Source organism: Bradysia coprophila, assembly GCF_014529535.1.
Source record: "Bradysia coprophila strain Holo2 chromosome X unlocalized genomic scaffold, BU_Bcop_v1 contig_173, whole genome shotgun sequence".
In the NCBI taxonomy this organism is placed as follows: domain Eukaryota; kingdom Metazoa; phylum Arthropoda; class Insecta; order Diptera; family Sciaridae; genus Bradysia; species Bradysia coprophila.
This window is the reverse complement of record NW_023503302.1, coordinates 2585356-2608642: the sequence shown is the minus strand read 5'-3', so window position 1 is coordinate 2608642 and position 23287 is coordinate 2585356. Positions and strand designations below refer to the sequence as shown.

The window sequence follows — 23287 nt, the reverse complement described above, 5'->3', positions numbered from 1 at the left end:
ACCGGTATTTGGTGTCAAAAAACCTTTGTTTTTAATGTAACATAGCGTCTGGTTCGAAAACTTTTTGCCTATCGGTATGGTATTTTGTTTTTTTTTTACTGAGGAAACGTTCGGAACGGTGATATTTTTAATTATTTTATACGTACAATCAAATTTAACTTAATACGTTATTAAAATGAAGTTTTGCACTTATTCTTGTTTTTAAATCAAGTAATGGTTCACATTTTGTTATAATACCATAAAAAACACCTTTGCCGTCGATGACTGCATACAATTTCTCTCACTTTAGAAACGTTCGGAACGACGCTTGATTTGGTTGTATTCGGCAGATTTTTCATAATACTTTATATTTTTTTTGTCTTAATATGAAACAGGTTTTAAATCATTTAAAATGTTTGAAATATCTTTATTTTGTATTGAAAAATTGCCATGCACGAAAATGTTACAAAAGAACATGCCATATACATAAAAACTGGATTTGCATTACCTTCAGTGTTTATATTCTTCCTTTTCTAAGTCCTATTCCTTCTAAGTTCCGCGATTATAAAAATCTGGTGACTTGGTCGCCCTGCACTGTCTTGCTAAATGAATTTTAATATGTGGAGTAATATCTACACAAAAATCCTTTTTGAAATTGAAATAAACATGCATTTTCTACTATCCACGGCTTTGTAACTGAATTGTAAATGGTTTTGCACGAAATGAGATTTATCTGTACTTTGTTTGTAGTGCAAACCATATTTACTTCTTGAATTCCGAGAAAAGTGTGAATGAAAAGTAGAATACATTTCAGATTAGTTTTAAAATTGATGAGAACCTGTATACTTACCAGTACTGCTTCTCTGCACTGCATCCGGTTTTGTTTGTTTTCGAAGACTAATGTTAGTGCAATTCCAAATTTCAATGCATTTTCGGCATTTATTTATGAACAAATTTATTATGTCGAATTGAAAATTCTTTCTATTTCTCTTCGTGTTTTTTTTTTAACTCAAAAACAGACTGCAATTCTTATCCATTTGAAAATGAAAAAAAAAGTTTTTTTCCCAAACATAGCTGCATTGCAATACATCAAAAATGGCAAAACACGATTCACATACCAAAATATTGAAAAATATCCTCGTGCACCAGCTTTATTTTCACATAACTTTTTAACACTCTCTACCAAACCAATATCCATATCGATATTAATCGCGAAAATAGTGGAGAGAGCGATTCGTGCTGAAAGATTATGTTACTTTTGGTTGGTTAAACGAAAAGATGCTGGTAACTCGTTTCGTGGCCAATTTTTCAAAATGTTTCTGTAATTCCAAATTTTTAAGGGGAACACCATGGCGTCACGTCATTACGGCGCCGTGACGCAGGTCTCAAACAACAGGAAAAAGTTAGAAAAAATATAGAAGAATATAAACTAGTAACAAGGGTAGTAAGCAGGTTAGTTTCGAGCCCCCTGTCAGTAGGAGCACTAAAAGATAAATTCTCTATATTATTGATAATTACATGACATAGTTTGAATGAATGAATTAAAATCACGAAAAAATCTATTGTAACCAAATGTAAATGAATATTTCATCGTAGTTAGTAAACACAAAACATAAAAAATCTTTTGAGACGAAGCAACATAAAATTTAAAGTTAAAAGCTCAAACCCCAACTTTGTTTTAAACAAAGAAACTTTAGCGGCATCGTATTACGAATAATGCTCTTATGAACATCGTTAAATTAAAACGTGAATAAAATCCACACCGGAAACGATTTTCCACATAACAAGCGCTTGGTCAAATATTTTAACCAAAAATGATTGCTACAGTGGACGTCATTGAAATTTAGATATGAAGCTGTTTTTCAGTTCACTCTAATACCTATAAGCATCCACGGATATTTTTTTTAGGATGTTATTTGTACAGAACAGTTTTACATGACAGCAGCTGAATATTACGTTCCACATACTGTACTGTACATTTTACATACTGACCACACTAAGTGCAGCCAAGATGTACATTGTACTGTTATGTTAACAATTGTATTTGTCCCGAATTAGTGCAGTATATCAGTATATTTTTCGTGGTACAGTCGTTGAAAAGTGAAAACTAACATGTTTTCTGTTTTGGGACTAGTTTTGGGTTGAATTGTGGGACAAAAATACTTAATTTAATGAACAACAGTGGCGCTAGTTGTCCAGCAAAGTTTTTATTCAATAAAATTCTGACACTTTTGATTCGGGGTGCTCACATTCGCACCATAAAAAATTCAAACGAGCAGTTAACAAAATCGAGAACATAAATGTACACATTTTTTGCGATGCTGACCCTTCCCAAGAATTGTTGACATTGTATCTTGAAATACACACAATATCCTCATTTTATTTCTGAAATTTAAAGTAAAATTGTGAAATCTTGATGCATTGGAATTGAAGCTGCTGGTCACATTTTTAAATGGTACGGTAATGAGCAGCCAAAATTCAAATGTCAGAACCACTGTTCGCGTAGTATTGTTCTCGCATTCATTATTCTTGTCTCAATTTGATTCGGTTGTGATGTGAGAAAATTTCTGCTAAGCTTTGTGCATTATTCGCGATTTTTAAGTGCGGTAAACATTGCAAATAGCCAAATATTTTTGTGAACGGCTTAAAGTGTTGAGGAAATTTCGGAAATATACGTGTGTGGAAGTGGAAGATACACATCAAAACATTGCTGTCGGTTTCAAATTTAAACATCCACAGCCAATGTTTTGATCGTGTTTTCCCATACAAATGATACGAAAAGTGAAATAATAAATTAACTAAGTATTTGGCCGCGGTTAATTGCTAATAAGTTCTATTTTCTAATCGAAAATCTTTAAATCGAAGAATTTGACTTCGGAGGAATTTTCTGCTTTTGATGTGGTCAGAAATAAATTATTTGTTTTTCTTCATCTAAAAAGGTTTTTTTTAATCAAACTTTCATAAGAAAGTTATCTTGTTCAAGAAGCTTTTTGAGTCTCTGTGTGCGTCAATATTTTCGAAATATTTAATAACACATGGAAATGTGCATCAGCATTTTATATGAACTGTACACTGATATCAACAGTTAGTATCTCTCACCGAAAACAAGAGCTTAGCAAATCGATGCATGCTATTCGAATGTTCGGTTTGTGATCAATACTAAATTCTATCTAAGAAGTTCCTACTATCAAAAGATCAAGTCTTAAATGAGGACGTTTGTAGTTGGCATTGAGATCCCTTTCAAGTCATCAGACTTTTCATTATCTGGGAGTTTTTAGTAATACAAAGTTCATAACAGCTGAATAATGATTTATCAAAATAGACTAGGAACAGGAACGCATTTATAGCAAGTGATATGAACGATTTTCGTGATGTTAGAGATTTTCGAACAGAATCAATCAACCGTATAGTTCTACCAAAAGCATGACAACGTATATGAGAAAGTACTATACCGTGGTAGGTACAGCTGCACTGATAAAGTCAACTTACACCTTGGATATTTCACTGTGCAGCATAAAGAAACGAAGGGACCCATTTCTAAATTATTTTTTTGATCGACCAAAATCTCATGACTGTGATCAATTCAGTCAATACACGTGTAGCGATTATAAAACACTCAGTTCAGTGTTGCTCTCAATACGTGGTTGTCGATACAATGGGGCGTGAAGATTCTCGTCGCCGTTATGATGTGAATTTTCAAGTCACGCAGATCTTCCCAAAAGCTTACAACCTTGACAATTCTTTCCTTACCAATTTTTACTGTTGAAGTAATTAGTTATTTGTCGCTGTTTTGGACGACTGATTAGAGGCAATTTCACGAGCTGTAGTTTGGGCCACAAGCGAAAGTGCCTCAGATCAATCGTCCCAAACTGGTACACAAGTAATTTTTCATGTAAACGGCCGAAAACCAGATAAAACCAAAAAAGTTGCCCTAATTTTGGCCCCGAAACATGAAAACATAATTTACTTGGAAATTTACTTACTGACCTGGAAAGGGGCTAATTTTGACATTGGTGCGAATGTGAGCACCCCGAATCAAAAGTGTCAGAATTTTATTGAATAAAAACTTTGCTGGACAACTAGCGCCACTGTTGTTCATTAAATTAAGTATTTTTGTCCCACAATTCAACCCAAAACTAGTCCCAAAACAGAAAACATGTTAGTTTTCACTTTTCAACGGCTGTAGTTGAGTAGTGCTATTGTACTGTTGAGCTATACTATGTACAAGATACAAGGGAAAATTATGCAGTTTAGTTGTAAGTACATACTGCTACATTGCACATTTGTACTTGTCCCGATTCGGCTGTGCTGAATATAATTTTATTGGGTGTAAATCAGCTGAAGCGAATTAATATATAAATGCCAAAACATTTTTTTTTTAGAAAGGTGTATGAAAGGAAGAATTTGGTTAATTGGGGTTAAAAATCATAAACAAGCCAAACAGCAGAAATTATAATTTGAGTAAAAATTTATTTCTGAAACTTTATAATAACAACATATGTGAACTGACTGTTCATACCAAGTAGTAGAAAAAAGTTTGACCGGGAATGTACATTTTACCGAAAAGAGTCATTTAGTGTTAGGATTAGGACAAGTTGAAATAAAAAATCGGTTGAACGGTAATTAATTTTGTTGAGAGTTCGCGAATTTTCCTTTAATTCAAAGTATGGTCTGGATGGCCTCTGTATGTTATGAGAAGTTTGTTTAATTTAAGGAATGTTGTAGAATTTTATGCAGCGCAGTTGTCGAATGTCGATTGTTGCGAACATTTTCTCCTTGCTAACTCAAATGAGGTGAGAAAATAACATCTAGTCAAAAGATTCATTATTTTTATGAAACAACATGTCTTCAGCCATAACTAGCACATACCACACTTCATATAATGTACACCTACAATAGGTTTCTTTCATCGTGCGGTAAAAACGAATTTTGACAGGCCGAAAACAACCGACCGTCATCGACAGAAGCAAACATAACCGCAATTTAAACAAATATGTTCGTTAAAACTTCAAAGTGAGGTTGTGTTGGCTTCTCTCTGGATGACGATTGACATTTTGAACGGCCTTTGAAGAAACCTAAACAATACCAATAAAATCCGTGCGTAAACATTTGATTTGCGCACGGACCTGTCAATTTACGCACTGATATGTGTAGCATCCACTACAACATTTAGCATCTATTACACCGTATCTGTCAGTGTGTAAATTTACTCCATTTAGATACTGAAACATAGGTAAGGTACCAATTATGAATATTTTGATTTGACATTACAGTAGATAAAGACTAATTACAATCTGAAAATTTACAATTGAGTGTAGAAAATGTTTCGCTCTTTTTGGAATCGTTTATTTTTTTCTCCCCTCGTCTACCATCAAGTGAACTATTTTTATGCAACGATCCTCTGCTACATTTGAGAACCTTGGCTAAATCTCGATTAGAGTGTTGAGTACGTATACTCGGTAACCATTGTTAAGTTCGATTAAAGTCCAACATTGTGGTGATTTACTATTTTAACTAGGTATGATCCCTACTTACAAAAAAAATGGAACGCGTTTCATAACACTAAACAATCCTAAAATCTCATCATGGAAGTTATTGCTAATAAATTACTAGCAAAATATCGATGAAAAAAGACAACTTATTTTATAATAAAACGTTTATCGATGGAAGATCACGCAAATGCATCAAAGATCTTACAATCGCTAAACCGAACTGGTGTGCATACGTTATTTTGCACCAGCTGGGCCCATTTGGAATTGTATGTGACCAGCTGGTGCAAAATAACGTATGCACACCAGTTCGGTTTAGCGATTGTAGATATGTTTTTTAAATTTAAAACTTAGAAACTCGGCTAAGATATAGCGTTTATTGCAATATTTACGTAAGCCATGTATTTTCTCGGGCAGTATTTTTAACGCTTTTAGCAGTAAATTTTAATTGGTAATCAATCGACAAAAATGAACATCGCAAATTCCTCGTTTAAGACCACACGTGACTAGTGGTAGTCGAAAAAATAATTTTTAGTGGCATTAAATTTAACATTTTGGCAGTAAATTTACTTTCGTTGATTAAACAATTTGATAAATGTTATCAAAAATTTGTATTTTAAATTACGGGATCTGTCCCCCGCCCGCGCTTTTTGCGAGTTTTTTTATGCCCTGCTTCGCAATTAAATTTAGTGCTAAAAGATTTGCCAAAATGAATTAAATTTACTGTCCCAATAATTTGTTGCCAGCATACGACATACGCGAAACCGGTCGCGATAAACTTTAGATACTTTGTTGCAAATTGTAAAATGATTTTAAAGAGGAAGAGAACTAGAATTTCTGAATGTAAATAAATGCAGGAATAAAGTAATTACTTGAGATTGAAATTTTATCAAAATATGCATGAGGTGACGTATGAGGTAATTAAATTGACGGTACGTTGATACCATCATTTGATGTCCAATATAAATACCAGACAATATCGTTGCAGTGAATCACTTTATTTTAGTTATCGGTGTAACACATAACGTCTGTATACTCATTATTCCTGCGTTATTATTATTGTGTTTGCAGTTCTTTGTCGTGTCTAAAAAACTTGGAATAACTAGAGTAACTCAGTCTGAGCTAACTAACATCGCCAATCAACCTGGAGCGATTAGAGCTGGTTCAACAGTAAACCCTGAGCGAAGAGCCGGAGAGTACGCACATGATGGGTACAGAGGCAACATGTAAGTAGCGCATACCAATAATATGATGAGAGCTGAAGATCGACTTTTGAAACGGTCCAATACTCGCCACAATGCACAGGGCAGAAGTAACGCTCAGGTAAACTCTCGTCCGAAAGGTCAGCTACGTCACTGCTGGCACTGTTACCTGTCTTCAGCCTCGTACATTTTTGAGAAAGGATTCTCGTATAAAGATATCATCAAAAGTAAAAGGCATCATTGAGCTGAAATTACAACACGTATCCGAAATTTTCATAAACTGCAGGCTCTTCTAAGCGCTATTCACATTTTAGAAATAGGATTTTTAAAAAAAAGATGTCGAAAATAAAATACTAAAAATTCTTAGTCTAAAGAACATAAGAATTATTAGTAATAATTCAAGAGTTGATCGATGTAACATAAGTGATCGCTGAGTTATTAAATATCGATCAGTTTAAATGCATACCTATTCGATATCTGCGTCTTCCCTTTCATACGAAACGTTTTTCAATGCCATATTTCAAAAACTGCATCTAAATCTCATACGGTTTTTCAAAGTCGCTCTCGACGACCTAGCACGCTGATCCATCACATGCTGATTTAAAAAAAAACGGCTTTGGAAGGCTGAATTTGACTTATCGGAAGCTGATTTTGAAGATAAGTCTACAAGGGCTGATCCGTCGGAGGTCGATTTACAAAAAGGCCTCATACGGCTGGCCTGAGGTCGATTTTGACACACGGCCTCGTAGGGCTGACCAGCTGTTGCGTAGGATGTCGATTTTAAAAAACGAACTCGTAGGGCTCACCAGCTAATCCATCGGAAGTCGATTTTAAAAAAACGGCCTCGTAGTACTGACCGGCTCAGCTCATCAGTTGGAGGCTGGGTGCTCCGAGATGCTCCCAGGTGCACCGAGATGCTCCGAGATCCACCGAGCGGCGTCGTAGTGCACCGACGTTGGGTTTTATATGTATAGATAGATGAGAGCCCTTCCGGATAACAAAAACAGCAGTACTTTGCTTAGATTGGTTTACTCTTTGACAGCTGATCACCGTCTGAAGTATACCATTGTTTTGGAAGAGATGTTTACTATTTGACAGCCAATCATCGACTGAAGTATACCATTGTTTTGGCATAGATGTTTACTCTTTGACAGCCAATCACCGACTAAAGTATGTCCTTGTTTTGGCAGAGATGTTTACTCTTTGACAGCCAATCACCGACTAAAGTATGTCCTTGTTTTGGAAGAGATGTTTACTCTTTGACAGCCAATCATCGACTGAAGTATGTCCTTGTTTTGGCAGAGATGTTTAATCTTTGACAGCCAATCACCGACTAAAGTATGTCCTTGTTTTGGCAGAGATGTTTCCTCTTTGACAGCCAATCATCGACTGAAGTATGTCCTTGTTTTGACAGAGATGTTTACTCTTTGACAGCCAATCATCGACTGAAGTATGTCCTTGTTTTGGCAGAGATGTTTACTCTTTGACAGCCAATCACCGACTAAAGTATGTCCTGTCCTTGTTTTGGCAGAGATGTTTACTCTTTGACAGCCAATCATCGACTGAAGTATGTCCTTGTTTTGACAGAGATGTTTACTCTTTGACAGCCAATCATCGACTGAAGTAGACCGTTGTTTTGGAAGAGATATTTACTCTTTGACAGCCAATCACCGACTAAAGTATGTCCTTGTTTTCGCAGAGATGTTTACTTTTGGACAGCCAGTCATCGACTGAAGTATACCATTGTTTTGGCAGAGACGTTTACTCTTTGACAGCCAATCATCGACTGAAGTGTACCATTGTTTAGGCCGAGATGTTTACTCTTTGACAGCCAATCACCGACTACAGTATACCATTGTTTTGGCATAGATGTTTTCTCTTTGACAGCCAATCACCGACTAAAGTATATCCTTGTTTTGACAGAGTTGTTTACTCTTTGACAGCTCATCACAGATTGAAGTTAGTTTATAGCATATCAAAAACTAAATTATTATATCGGTGATAGTGACTTAAGATGCTTAGGAAGTTTAAGAATGAAAAATAAGCTGATCAAAATTAAATTGCAAAAATTGTCAGTCAAGGGACCTGACCCACCCAAAAGGTGGGACCTAGTTGAAACAATTAAAAAAAACTGCTCTTTCATCCAACATGACCGATCATTGTGGTTTTCATCTTAGCATTCAGGTGTACACATGAAGATATATCTATAGAGGAGACATAGAGGTACATTTTTCTCTTTTTCAATTAACATTTAGCCAAGAAAATTTTTTACGATCCACTTTCCCGTGGAGACTTGACTAAATACAAAAACTTTCACAGCCTACTACACCAATAACAACAGCAACACATTATAGCAATAGCCATAAAGCTGCAAACAAAGTTTGCACATCTGCAATACAACAAATAAACCGACACCTTTTTCATAAGTAAAACTTACAACTATTATGCAATTTTACATGTAGAATAAATCTGTACACATAGCTGGAAACAAATGCTACCTAAAATAGAAGAAAATTCCATGTCGAGAATAAAAAAAGTCATATAAAATAACGGTGACAACAGGGAAAAATGCTGAAAGAAATAGTCTCCCATACAACGGTATTTGAACGGGAAATACTATACAAAACACCCACGACCGTTCGAAAAACAAGCTCGCTAGATAAATGAGGTCATGTCAATTGAATGTAAATAAGCGCGAATGCGATTTGTATTATTTCCTTCTTTTTCATTTTTTTTTAAATTTTTATTTCCAATTTTAACACCAAACGTTAGAAATAGACCCGGCGATGTTTCGTTGAAAATTCAGATTTTCTTTTTATAGGGGAAAAAGCGAATGATTAATTTGTATCCGAAACCGGAAACAGCTCTGCAAACAGTTCTGTCCGTATATTTTACATTATTATCACGAAACTATATTATCGAAACGGGCAAATATTTTGTAAAGTTTTAATAAATTTTCTTCAAGAATGTGAAAAATATTTACCAAAATGTTTACGGAGCACCCTCAAAAAATGGTATGTGTCCCACTTTGTGTTCGGTAAATAGGTATGGAATGAAAAAGTCCTCTGTGTGTAGCACGTTTTTTTGTCGTGCAAAAAGTGTATAGACATTTTATTGCATTGGGCATTTATTTGAGCATTTCGCACGGAAACACATTATTTGTGTTGTGATACATTTTTTTTCTCGGTGTCCCTTTTTTCCGAGTTAGAAATTCATATCATAAAATGGTGTAATGTAGCGTTTCCAAGAAGAAAAAACGTTTGCTAATTTTCAACCTGATATAATACTGTCAACGGGCAACTTGGTAAATTTATAGTTGCCGTGATAAGTGTCTAACATACCTTAATAAAAAAAAGTTTATCAGTAAAGAAAGCACTTCTGTTTTAATATAAAAAGAAAAGAAAATAAACGCAAAAAATGTTCAGAGAAATTCAAGGTGCATATGCTGTTATAGTAGAATGTTATATGTCGCTTGTCGTTCCGTAAAATAAAATTGTAATTAACTTTGTTAAATGTTTGAACGAAATTTACGCGTTAAGTGAGCCATCATTTCCCGGTCTCAATGAATTCTTAAAAAAATTACAGAAAGAGATGATTGTATCGTATTCCGGAAATTCCGGACCGGAATGTCTTTGGCTTTATGGCCAGCAGTACATTGAAATCGAGAGGCTAATTCTAATATTAACGATTACAGCACATTGTTCAGAGACATCTCTAGATCAGTTCCAGTCTGACCATAGTCAGTCGTTTGCTTTTTGACAGCCAGTTCAGAGCCAGTTTAGTCCTGCAGTAGATGCATTTGTCCTGAAGCTTTTGTATTTCGCTAATGAGATATTAGTGGTTAGCCTGACCGCATTGGTCAAAATAAAACAGTCTAGCTTGCACTATAATTTATTATATATTGCAAGTGTACCGTGCCGTATCAAATCGGTAACTACTTTTTACGTGTTACGGTATGTTTCATTTTCATTTACATTGCCTAATCACGTAAAGCATAGTACTTACGAGGTTTCAAGTTGTTATTTGACAAGTGGGGAATACAGCCCTCCCCTTCGGGTCGGGCTGTAACACCCCACTTATCAAATACACAACTTGGAACCTCGGAAGTAATAAACTATTAACAAAAGTCGTCTTGCGTTTTATAAACAAATCTATTACTTCGATTGTTAAATGAATGTTAGATTTTACTAAATAAGAGGACGCTCTAGTCCGATTAAATTGTTTCTAAACCGTTTCTCAGATCCGATATATAAGGATATAAGTTTCTGTGCTTTTTACGTTGTTTTACGTCTGGCAGATGAAAATTTTCAAAAAATCTTTGAGTCTCTAACTGGTGAGAGAATGTGACTTTTTCGTCGACCTGTATATAAAAATTCTGATTCCGTGCAAAAAAAAAACTCAATTCTGCATCATGGAATTCTTTTCCTTGCATTTTTCAGCTTTCAAAAGAAACAGATCAGCAGAGCTGTGTTTCGTGAACCATCCCAGCCTGAAAAATAAACCTTTGATCTCTCTGTGTTGTTTTTTATCTGACTCACATAAAAGCTACTAATTGTAAATTTATTGTAGACTGTAAATGTTTACATTTATATCGCCTATATTTAATAGAATGGGGCATAAGCAGCTATTTAGACAACAAGCTTCATGCAAAAAAAAAGTTCGTCCTACAAGCTGCAATAGGGGCTAGGGGTTGATTTTCACGACGAAATAATTAATTATTAAAAACAAAATTGAAACACACACAAGGCAAATGTCATTCATTTTGATACAGGTGCGAAAAAGTATGTCAATACAAGTGCGTAAAATATGTCAAATAATAATTAGTGTTGCCCTATATTTTGACACTGGCAAAAATTGTTCAAAATAATCTCACTTATCGACTGATGGAAAAAAAATCTGTTGGCCGAGTGCGAGAAAATCAATCAAGAAAGAGATCATTTCCGGCACCGAATTGTACAAAGTAAATGGAAATTAGAATTTATGTTAATGTGGATGCACATTGCACAACCATAATTATTTAACTTTGGAAGTAAATTCTGATTAAGTTGTGTTGTACAATTTCATCTTATATATTGTGCAGAGATTGTTAACGTATAGGAAAATAATGCGGGAAACATTTTCTAAAGCGGGTGTGATTGTAGTTTGTTTAAATCTCTTTAGCTTTTGTTCGAATTTCTTTTCGCAAAAGAAAAACTCAAAAGTGATACCATCTAAATTACATATAATGTTTCTACCTATAAGAAAATTCGTGCAAGTGCACTCGGGGTTTTTTTTCCTGATATATATTCCATGCGATATTATCATAAGGATACATCGTGACACATGCAAAAAATGCAAATTTTCCCATTGGCTTATTTCCTTTCAACCGGCTTTTCGTATAAATGTCGAAAAAGTTTTTCCATTTACAATTGATACATTTTCCACATTGCTAAAGCTTCGACATAAATGTTACACACCATTTTCATTTATTTTATGTGTAGCTGAAGTAGAAAAAATGAACCAAGTTCCTGTTGGATTTCGAGCTCTAATAACATACAGTGGATGACTGTGTGAAAACTTCAATGGATGAGCACAAATGCGGTGTATAAGTAAAATGTCTACAATACCTAATGTATGTGTAGTTTTGTACAGCGCAACAACGTGACTTGGCAGAGTAAAATAAATTTTCCGATTTTCTGCAAGCCCATTCATAAACGACGACAACTATTGCATTTTGCATTTTAAAATTACTTTTTTTATTGTTAAGAAGTTGAGGAAAAGCATTTTGTCATACCGTGCAAGCTAATCTTTTTTCTGTTGAGCAATAGTTGGGTACTACATTTTATAAAAGATATTTATGAAGTCAGTTTTTAAAACGGATTAAGGATTATCTCAGATTTAGGTGAAGTGGAAAGTTTGAATAATTCAAAAGTGTCATCTGTAAACTTTTTTTCTTTCTCGTCGCTGTTTAAATGCTTCTGACACAGTACGGTTATGTGTGTAATCGCATACATAATATTGTCATCCAATAAATTTAAATTATCGTCAATTGGACGTCCAATAAAAATTTGTTATTCCTTTGGATCAACATCTTAATTAGTTTATGCAACTAGTGATTAAAAACCGAAGAATTATACATTTGGCTGTGAATTGTAGCTCGAGTGAGTCCTTTAATCAGACACGATGAGTGGAATGGGGGCGTCTAGACCGGAGATAGAACATTTTTGATAGAGATTCCACAGATCTTTAAGTTGTAAATGTTCTTACAAAAATGGTCCGATCTCCCTACATAATTCACCAGACCAGTCCTGGTTTCTGCAACAGTTCTCAGAACAAAACATCGAAACTTTGTTTTCCTTTCAATTTTGGTACCTTTGCATATGCCCTTTCGAAATTCATGTCTTTTTCGCTCTAGAGTACGATATCCATTCCCACATTAGTGCAAAACCAATTTTGTTCTTTCACACCATTCGCTGAATGGCATTCACATGTTCTAATGGAAATATTCGTATCTGAGTGTGTACTGCTACAAAACACAAAGTAGATTCATACCATTTTCAAGTTCCGTCTCGTCCTAGGTTGATATCTAACGCGATTACCTTCACACGATACTTGTTGCATAAATAACCATTTCGAATTCGTTTATGCAGCAAGTGAAAAATAGCATTTTGAGAGTGAATTGTAGCTCGAGTCACAGAGGTGACTTACAATAAAACAATAAATGTAGGGAGGTGAAGATAGCGACCAATCGAAGTTGGATTGTGCATGCCAGACAAGCCATATTTTAAAAATAAATTCTAAGAAGGAAACAACAGTTCTAGAATAGCAAGAGGGACGACGACATAGTAACTTAGATATTGGATAACTTTGATATTGTTTAGAATTAGTCTGTCGTTGTTGTTTACTTGCTTACATTTACAATCATTGCACTTTATTCAAAATTGGTTTTCAATACTCGTTATAACCGTCCAAATTAGCAGTGTCAGTGAAGATAACAGTCCCATTATTCGGTGCCTTCTGCAACTCGATCAAAACAATTTCATTGGTTCCCACCGTCAATATCTCCTTCGGTACATACAAAGTAATTTGCGGACCCGTAACAGGCCAATATCTACCAAGGTTAAAACCATTCACGAAAGCGATACCCTTACCCCAACCAGTTGCATCCAAGTATGTGTCAAAAATCGGCGAAACACTAATGTCGAATCGTCCGTTGAATATAGTTGGGCCAGTTCGAACGTACGAACTGTAAGGCATATTTCCTGACGTGGACAGATTAATGACATTTTCAATAGCCGCATAATCTTCCAATGGGAATCCGGTTATCGTCCAATCGTGTACAGGTCTGTCGTCGATGTATACATCACCTAGAATGCCTTTGAAGTCATGAATTCGGTTATAGTTTATGCGTCCCTGGTTTTCAACGAATATTTGTAATCGATCTCCGGCAACTGCGTTAATTGGTATTTCGTGTATTTTATTCTCTCGCGATAAAATGCCAACGAAAATCTGATTGGATGAAAGAAATTTGAGAGTAAATATTGTGTTGCGTACCTAACGCCACTAATAAATGCTGATGCTATGTATGGGCAAATTATTTTCTAAGCCCAATCCAGAAGTACTAATTTCATATGCACCTATTCTACTCACTTGGTCTACGTATATGTAGGCACGGTCTCTTATTCCATCAATTTTTAAAATACTCGGATCACGGACAAAAACCGGCAGATTTGCTTCATACAAAACCAAACCAGAATATTGATTTAAAGCTTCGAATGTCATTGGTGATGTACTCCATACCGGTGTGCTTCCCATTTGTTGTCTGCACAGATTTGATGATAAAATATTAACCGGATGTAGCTGTACAGCTCCTAATGACATTTTTGGTTCCTTTTGGGGTAGTGGAATATCGTTTAGTGGAAAGAACTCGCCAACGATTTCTCGCAAAGCGTAATATTTGGGTGTCGGATCACCAGCTTCATCCATTGGAGCTAATTTTTTTTGTGAGCAATGGTTTCGATATCATTCGTTTCTTATTTAACATAAAACTGTATCAATATACCATCATAGTCATATGATGTCACATCAGCATTGAATGAACCCGGTCCTCCATCGTTGGCTCCTGTAAAAAGAATTTTCATTCTGACAACAGTTCTCGGTTGGTGTATCTCTCGATTGTATGATGGACATATAGGAATAGGTTCTTATCCAGGGATTATTTTCTGGAAAACATTTTCCAGTCTACAATTTTTATAAATTTTCCAAAAGTATTTTTCGGAAAATTACAGTCGAAGGCAGTCAATTTTCAGCATAAATTAGCTTCAGCTGTTTTTCAGCTGATCCATACAAACAATCAGCACCGTTTATACGTCTTTATACGGTTTTACCACTATCATGCGCGTGCGTGTAGCAGCTTCAACCGTATAAACCGTTTTGATTGTATGTGTGGATCAGCTGAAAAACAGCTGAAGCAAATTTATGCTGAAAATTGACTGCCTTTGACTGTAAGGAAAAACTGGAAAATTCTGGAAAAATTTGGTATAATTCAAGAAAATATGGGGAAATGTGTCCCTGTTTTTAATCTCTTCTTAGCCTGCTGACCTGCTGTGAATCCAAAATTTGTTCCACCAAAAAACACGTAAAAGTTAACACTAGCATTCATAGCCAGCATGTCCCTAAATTTTAATATTTTTTTAAGAAAAATACGAAACTAATCAAATCATTTCAAACCTTAATGTCTGACCAAGCGGATCGGTTTCGACACGCCACATTCCCTCTTGCCAGTGCGTCAACCATCCTGGATAAAATTCGGAGTTAACTAATGGACCGTCCGGTTGTACTGCCTTTAGATAATTCCAATAGTCCAATTGTGCTGACTGGCTTGCTAACATTTAGAGCAACCTTAGACGTTTGACGCTGTTTTAATATATAAAAGTTACCAGTTCCAAAATCTATGGTAGCAAAAACACCGTCTGTCTTTCCACATGCTACTTGAATTGGTCCATCTGTGGTGAATAGAAGCGCTTGCCCGTTCACATATTTTTCGGTTTCATCTCTGATCCAATTTTTGTAGCCGGCATCACAATCGTATGAACCGTACTCGTTTTCCACTTGAACCATTATTATTGGACCGCCATTTCCGTATAGTAGTGGCTCCATTTTCGTCATCAATTCAGCATACCATTTTGAAACTTCTGTCAGATAATCTAAACAGAAACCGTTTGTATTACAGTGGAATTTTATGAGTGGAAGCGAACTGTGCAATACCTGGGTCAGTTGTTCGTAAACGAATTTGTGGATATTTATGCAAGAGCCAATAAGGAAATCCACCCTGTATGATTGAATTGAATTTTACGTTCTCAATGGCCGACCGAAGTAAATGAAATATTTGCTATTATACCAAATCTCTTTCGGCGCAAATGTACGGTCCTGGTCTAAGAATAACGTAGAGGTCTTCCTCTTCTGCAACTTTAACGAAATTTTCTAAATCTGCCATTCCATCCCATACGTAGACGTTTTCTTTTGGATTATGTAACGACCATTCCACATAAGTACTGACAACATTCAGTCCAGCAGCTCTTAATGTTCTCAGCTTTCTCGACCATGTCTGAGGCAATGCTCGGAAGTAATGAAATTCTCCGCTGACATAACTGAACGGCTCACCATCCATTAAAAATTGATTGTTAGCGTAATCTACTGTAAACGTTCCATTTGCTCTCTGGGGAAGATTGGTTATCATTAACAAACCGGCACGAACTCTTAAAAACTCAAGTGCAAAAAGGCGTCTTTTATGAAATGAAGGCAAAGTTTTCGAATTTGTTGTTTAACTTACAATTGCATTTTCATTTCGTGCTCTCGGAAGAATTACTCCTAAGCAAATCCCCGTGATTCCTCCCAAAATGAGAAAACAAATTAGAACTTTGATTGCAACCGGCAATTGTAATAATTTTTGTAAAAAAGGCATTCGTAAGACGTCGAGCTCATCAGTTTAGCTTTTAACTGTGGAATAACGGTTCTCAAAGAAATGATTAATGTATCGACGATTTATGTAACGATGATAACGCATATGATTAGATTAAGCTACTGACTTTAATTACTTCTACATGATAAATTGCTCTAAATTGTGTTTTAATGTTCTCAAGATAAGTACATTGATTTCTTAGCTCTGGAAATCTTAGTTTTATCATCGACATGACATAGCCGTAGCGGAGTCCATGAAACGGTCGCTTTCCCGTCAATATTAAACAAACAAACAACACTTTCAGATGTGTAACACATATGGAACACTTTATTTTAATCCAGATAATTCAGCTTGAACCTGATTTAACTAGAACCTGAAATTTTATTCAGGTCGGGAAGTAACCAGATTCAGGTCAACCTAATTTATATCAGATCCTGATCGAAGTCTGAACCTCAGATTCACTATCACTGCCTGGAAAAAAAATCAAATTTTCTTGAATTTTCTAAAGGTTTTGCAAGTTTTCTCGAAAACGTTTTTCTAATTTTTCTTGAAAATATTAGAAAGTCCAAGAAAAGTTTTCTCTAAGATATGAAGTATTCACTACAACACATTGAAATAGCAAGTCACCAAGGAAGCAAGCCCTTTGAAAATAATTTAGGTCGAAAACACACGAGCAATTTTGCGTTGATGGGATCGACAATCATGTTTCGTTTTTCATTGTTCAGACTGTGGTGAATATCAGATGCTAGCTTTATTGCCTTTCCCGACCCTGATAAAAGGATTTTCTCATGCAAGCCGAGTTCTTTACCAGCAAACTTTGAGGCGCAGTCAAACACAAGAAAAGGAAATCTTATTTCTATTCCCCATGATATCGAATCAATCCATTCGTTGGTTACACGATGCAACCATTTCTCTTATTTTTTATATAAAAATTTAGTGGCCTATAACCCGCACCCGACTACTACTGATAACTTTTCGGATGTTGGAAGACGTTTCTCGGAAACGACTATCGATTAATTTGGAAAAGTTAATTTCAAAAACTGAATCGATCGTTTGACTTAATGGTGAAGATATAAATCGTGGCGTGGGGAACGTATCTATATGTCATATGCTTTCGGAATATTGAAAGACACAAGATTGTATACTATAAAGTACGACTAATATTTAAAATAGAATTGGATTGCTAAAACTTTGACATAAATATCGATAAATTTTATGAATAAAGTTTTTTCATCGTTCTCGTTTGAAGATTCCTTTTTCATTGGGCACAAGATTTTATGGAAACGATATCAAAACCAGAAAAGAAACTTCGTTTGCAATCACATCCGCAAAATAGCTAATATTTACCATGAATGACCACCATAAAGTTATATGAGGAAATATGGATGTTGATGGTTTACGGAACAACTATAATAATAGAACAAATATAACAAACAAACCCCATTCACAATCATGGTGAATAGAAATATTGTATAAAATATGGAATATTCCAGTCACGTGGAGGACGTGTGGGCAGCGTCCGAGAACCACCTTCACGTGTTATGCCTTTTAATAAGCCTCAATTAGTGTCTATTAAAACATATTTCATTCATATCTAACGTTTACATTTATTCGTTTCGTGTGTGAGTCGAGTATTTCGGACGGTTTGTTTGTGATTATTCTATTCATGTAATAAATAGATTTCATCCACCATTACTCTAAATGTGTTATGTAATTTTGATGTGTCACGGAGTAATTCACCAATTTTTTCCCCCTCCGACAATGACAATAACAATTCGTTGCAATGCTAGCACATTGTTTTAGCAACACTCCGCCAATAGAACGCAAACGATCAAATAGTTACTAACCGCTACAAGTTAATTGTCAAACTAGTTTGGACATTGTAGAGGTCAAGTTTGGTTTTTTTTTTTAAATGTTAGGGAAGATTACCCCGGAGTATATATATTGCATATGCCTTCATCGCCATCGCTAATAAAAAGAAGCGTATCTGTGTCAGTGTATAATCTATTACTTCTACTTCTGTTATTTTAACTATCTTCTAGTGAAACGCAATTTTGATGTTTGAAATGAATCGATCGACTAAATTGCGTAGCTTTTCCAAGTTTGAAATTCCAGAACAAGAGGAAAAGGTGTATCTACACTGTAGATTCTACAGTAACACTAAATCAATGCAAGTTCGATGTCCCAACTTCTCAGATAGATAATTTGAGAATCATCATCTGCTTCCATACTCCGCGAGGGAGCATAGGTTGTCCACAAAACTTCGCCATCGTATTCGGTTCATTGCAGGTGCCTTGACTTCCGTCCATTCTTTCTAGGCTTCCCTCGCTTCGTTGACGACTGTGTTGTTTTCAGTCTACCCCTCTTTCGCGTCCCCTGCGGGTTCCAGTCCAATGCGGTTTTCGCGATTTTTCCAGCAGGTCGCCGAATGGTGTTTCCTTCTTCATTCGTTTGATCATTGGCTTCATTTCCTCGCATTTGGTCTGCTTCAACAACTCAGTGTTTGAAATAGTTTCTGGCCAACGTATTCTCAGTATGCGTCTGAGACATCGATTGAAGAATACTTGTATTTTATTCTCGATTTCCGAGCAACCGTAGAGCAGCACCGAGATGCAATTCGATTTGAATTTCAGCTTCAAGTTTCGTGTCAGTTGTGTAGAGTTCCAAATGTTGTTCAGAGAAATGAAAGCTTGACGCGCTTTTTGTAGCGGTTTTGAACGTCTAAATTGGCTCCGTCGTCCTTTGCCAAGATACTTCCCAGATAACAGAAGTTCTCAACTTCGTCTATTATTTTGCCATCGATTTCCAGGTTGCACCGGTTGCACAGGTTGCAATTTAAGAATGGGTTGGTTATATTTCTTCTAATTAAAAACTTAAGTGTGATCATCAGTGTCATGCCTTACCTAAATAGACAAAAATGGTGTAAACGAATTTGTACACAGAAATAGTACTTTTTGCACAAAAAGGCACCGAAAACTCTTTTTTACACTAAAAAATCGATTTTGTACAATTTCGTCACTCCATGTACACTTTTCAATTTTTTTAATACAATTTCTTAAAAATGTGTGTACTAAATCCGTTATTTTTCTGTAAACAAACTCTTATTTTTTGTGCACAGGATCCGATAGCTGTGTACAAAAACTACGTTTGTACCGACAAAGACTTCCGACTGCTTATATATGGACACCCTTTGGCCGTATTATACACAGATGTCTTTTGTTAAAAACGTTTGTTGTGTGTATTGTAACAGGAAGTGTGAGTAGTGGTTGGTGTCAAAATTAGTTTGAACCAATCAGTCACGTTTTCACAAATTCATTTTTTCAATGGTCACAATGATGAACCAAATAGGTATGGGTATAATACACGTGAATGTAGTTTAGTTGACAAAAAATTACTTTGATGATTTGTGGACACAATAAGATTGACTAAATTGATTTCAATGACTAAAAAAATTTATAATCCACTGATAATGACAGTAAATTTACTTTACACCCTTCTCATATTATGAGCAGATCACCGACAAATCTGCTAATTATTTCAAACATTGAATTTCATCCGAAAAACTGAATTTCAATCATTTTTATCAGAAACAAATAAAACCACAGAAAATTAGCTCCATTGGAACTTAAAAATTCGTTGAACCCGACATAAGAATCAACTCGTAACACACATCCCCCATCTGACATTCTTGTAAATTACACTGCACTTATCCAAGATACAAATAAATATAAGAACACAACAACAAAACACATAAAACACACAGCTTAAGCACATTCTACACATTGTTTGTTATTTTTAAAATGATGCATCTTGCAACATTATTGCAGAGTATATATATTTTGCGAATTATACTAACATACACCAGCCGCTATACAGTAACCCACCCAATCAAGAGTCGTTTCACATTTCACTCAAATGGCATTTTACTCAAACGAAACTTTCTACACGAGCTTTTCCCTTACAACAACCACATAACTTTAACCACATCCAGTCGGAAAAGCCCGAACGATATGGTACAATTTCCAGTGTTCAGCTGAATAGGGTGCAATTAGAGGTGTGCGCCGATCTTAAAATAGTCGGCGGCGGTGCGCCGACTGGTAAGGGATCGGCGGCGGCGCGCCGGAAGAAATTTATAGTCGGCGGCGGTGCGCCGATCGGCGCGCCGATAAATTTACAAAAAATCTAAACTTTCGAAAATAATGCAAAAACATTGGAAAAAGCGTGCGCAATCATTTTTCCGAACACTGAAATCTTACTATCTTGTAATCTGAAGTATCAACCACTTATACAAGGGGAATCAACTGAGGCGTATCTCACCTTTTATATTGTGTACAATGTACAATCACCTATTATTTTGAAAACATCTAATTTAATGAATCCAAGAATGATTAATGAGTTTGCGTAAATGACATGTAAGCTATAAGTCAAATTATAATTTGGAAATTTTAAGTCACATCTTCATACCAGATGTTCTGCAGGCTTCTTATTTCCAACTTATAATTTATGTCATTTACGCAAACTCACTACTATTATCTTTCAATTTATGCAATAACCGTTCCCGTTGCCTTTAGTCCATCTTCGATGAAGGAGTGAGATCGTAGTAGAAGGTTTTCGCAAATAAGAGATTTAGATAAACTTAAATTTATAAGTAATAAGTGCATAGACTACGCCAAAATGATTTTTTTCCCAAATTTTTTAAATAAAGCAGCTAAAAATTGAAAATAAAGATACCCGTGTCTTTTTGACAAAAAAACTTGAAACCGGAAAGATTTTCCACTTTATAAATTCCTAAAACACGTGATTTGCGCCATTTTCCACCCAAATTCCACATAAGGTCTTAAGTTTGCCACTTTACAATTACAGTAGTTTTGACTGATTCACTGAATTTTGTTCTCCTTCTTCTTCCTCTTATATGCACAGAAAATAGAGTAACGTACCCAAGAGTTCACGTTAAGTGAGGATACAGAAAAGACAAATGCTGTTTCGACCTCGGGTATCGATGGCGGTCTCGGGCCAGCGTGATCTGACCATCCTCAGTAGTATCCATCGATACCCTTCCCAAGACAGCAGCAAACTTTTTCTTTGGACTAGTATTTATATGGCGACCATATAAAAGACGAGCTATTGGTAGACCACCAGAGAGATGGACAAACGGAATTAAGAATATTGCAGGTACAAACTGGCAGCAAATGGCAATGGATAGCAGTGGATAGAAACAGGCTGAAAAAGAAGAAGAAGAAGTATTTAAAAATATGCATAAAACACTTGCCATCTACTGATAGAAATAGGATACGTTATAGAAAGCTACTTCGAAGATAACCCTATCGTAGCATCAGAAACAAAATCACCGTCGTACAGTGCAAGTAAGAAGAAAAACCCAAAGTTTCAACAAAAATTTTTTAACAAAAAACTCCTTTCTACGCATATAGAAACATAGCAGCATATAGAAACCTGACTTATAAATTAAGAGCGATAAACATTTGCTAAAACCTTGTACATGTACTCAGGCACACACTTTTGTATAGATTTTTCAATTTAAGTATATATTTATTGTCGCCCATTAAAATTTCTGAAAGCACTAAACGTATAAAATTTCGGCGCGACGAAAATACAATCGGCGGCGGCGGCGGCGTGAGCTATTATTTTTCGGCGGCGGCGCGCCGAAAATTTAGCAAAAAATCGGCGGCGCGCCGGCGTAAAATCGGCGGTGCACACCTCTAGGTGCAATGATACACGAGAAATTCGGTTTATTTTCCTATGCGCTGTACGTACATTCACGCAGAAACGTTTTAGTTTGCATAAGCATTTTGAAATGGATGGATGGCATATTATTTCAGTTTATGGAAAGTATACTTGCTGAAACCCGCGTATTTATGAACATTGTGGAAACTGATAACGAAAAAAGATGACGAAAACGCAGGTCAACTAAATCTTGTTGTTTTTTTTTTCAGTTAAGCAAACCGAATGTTTTTTCACGGAAAAAAATATTTTCCATTTCGGATAAGAGAATCAAAGAAAGAAAGAAGAAGAAAAAAGTGGAAAACTTTCCAAAGCATCGCAACTCAATTATGAATGCATGGAAGTAAGTTCATGCAATAAAGTAATTAACGCCAACTTTCAGACAGTCATTGGAAAACTTAGGACAGCGCTGGAGAATAAGGTAATATGGTGAAGTTCGAATTTAATTTTCGCAAGAGAGCGTGCGGTTTTTATTGATCGATTTTATTTGTGTTTGGTTTTGAGTGCACAGAACCACCAAGTCTCTTTTTGTTTACTGTAAATAAGTTTGTATATTGATGAATGGGAAATTGTTTCGAAGGAAGTGTGCAGAAAACTTTGCGAGAAAATTTTTGCATTACTTGCATGAGAAGATACATATTTGCCACTCGGAATATCTAAATTTATACATATCCATATATAGGTGCTTCGACATGCACTTGCACAACACACGTTCATAATAAATTTTCTATCGACAGACATTTTAAGCGGAAAACAAACACGTTACAATTTAAGTGAAATGCACTTTATAATGTCGTAGGTTGTTGTAAACATCTACATGTTATGGTGTATATATATGCAGCTGTGACATAGTTACATGTTCATATAATATACAATCACAGCGTATAAATATCGTAAATACAAATTGCATATGGATATATAGGGTTCGAGGTTAAAAG

At 35.6% G+C, this 23287-nt stretch overlaps 1 protein-coding gene and 1 long non-coding RNA gene across 2 annotated transcripts; one reads left to right on the top strand and one right to left on the bottom strand.

Moving 5' to 3' along the window:
* The first annotated feature begins 2150 nt into the window (after positions 1–2150).
* LOC119068139 lies at positions 2151–19174 on the top strand. Its single transcript, XR_005086095.1, has 4 exons — positions 2151–2160; positions 2555–2558; positions 11646–11652; positions 18821–19174. It is a non-coding gene; the product is annotated as an uncharacterized LOC119068139 (long non-coding RNA).
* LOC119068138 (beta-galactosidase-like) lies at positions 13587–16659 on the bottom strand. The gene is made up of 9 exons (XM_037171599.1): positions 16482–16659; positions 16050–16367; positions 15917–15980; positions 15589–15855; positions 15380–15533; positions 15251–15324; positions 14712–14771; positions 14300–14640; positions 13587–14158 (listed from the first exon to the last, which is right to left on the bottom strand). Exons 1-9 carry the CDS (start codon positions 16611–16613, stop codon positions 13598–13600), a joined length of 1971 nt encoding a protein of 656 aa, XP_037027494.1. The 5' UTR covers positions 16614–16659; the 3' UTR covers positions 13587–13597.
* Positions 19175–23287: the final 4113 nt, after the last annotated feature.

Coding starts and splice junctions, on each gene's coding strand:
- LOC119068138 (XM_037171599.1), bottom strand. CDS start 16,613: ATGCCTTTTTTACAAAAATTATTACAATTGCCGGTTGCAATCAAAGTT. Junction 15,856..15,916: donor TTTACGAACAACTGACCCAG/GTATTGCACAGT, acceptor GTTTCTGTTTAG/ATTATCTGACAGAAGTTTCA. Junction 14,772..15,250: donor AAATTTTGGATTCACAGCAG/GTCAGCAGGCTA, acceptor TTCTTTTTACAG/GAGCCAACGATGGAGGACCG.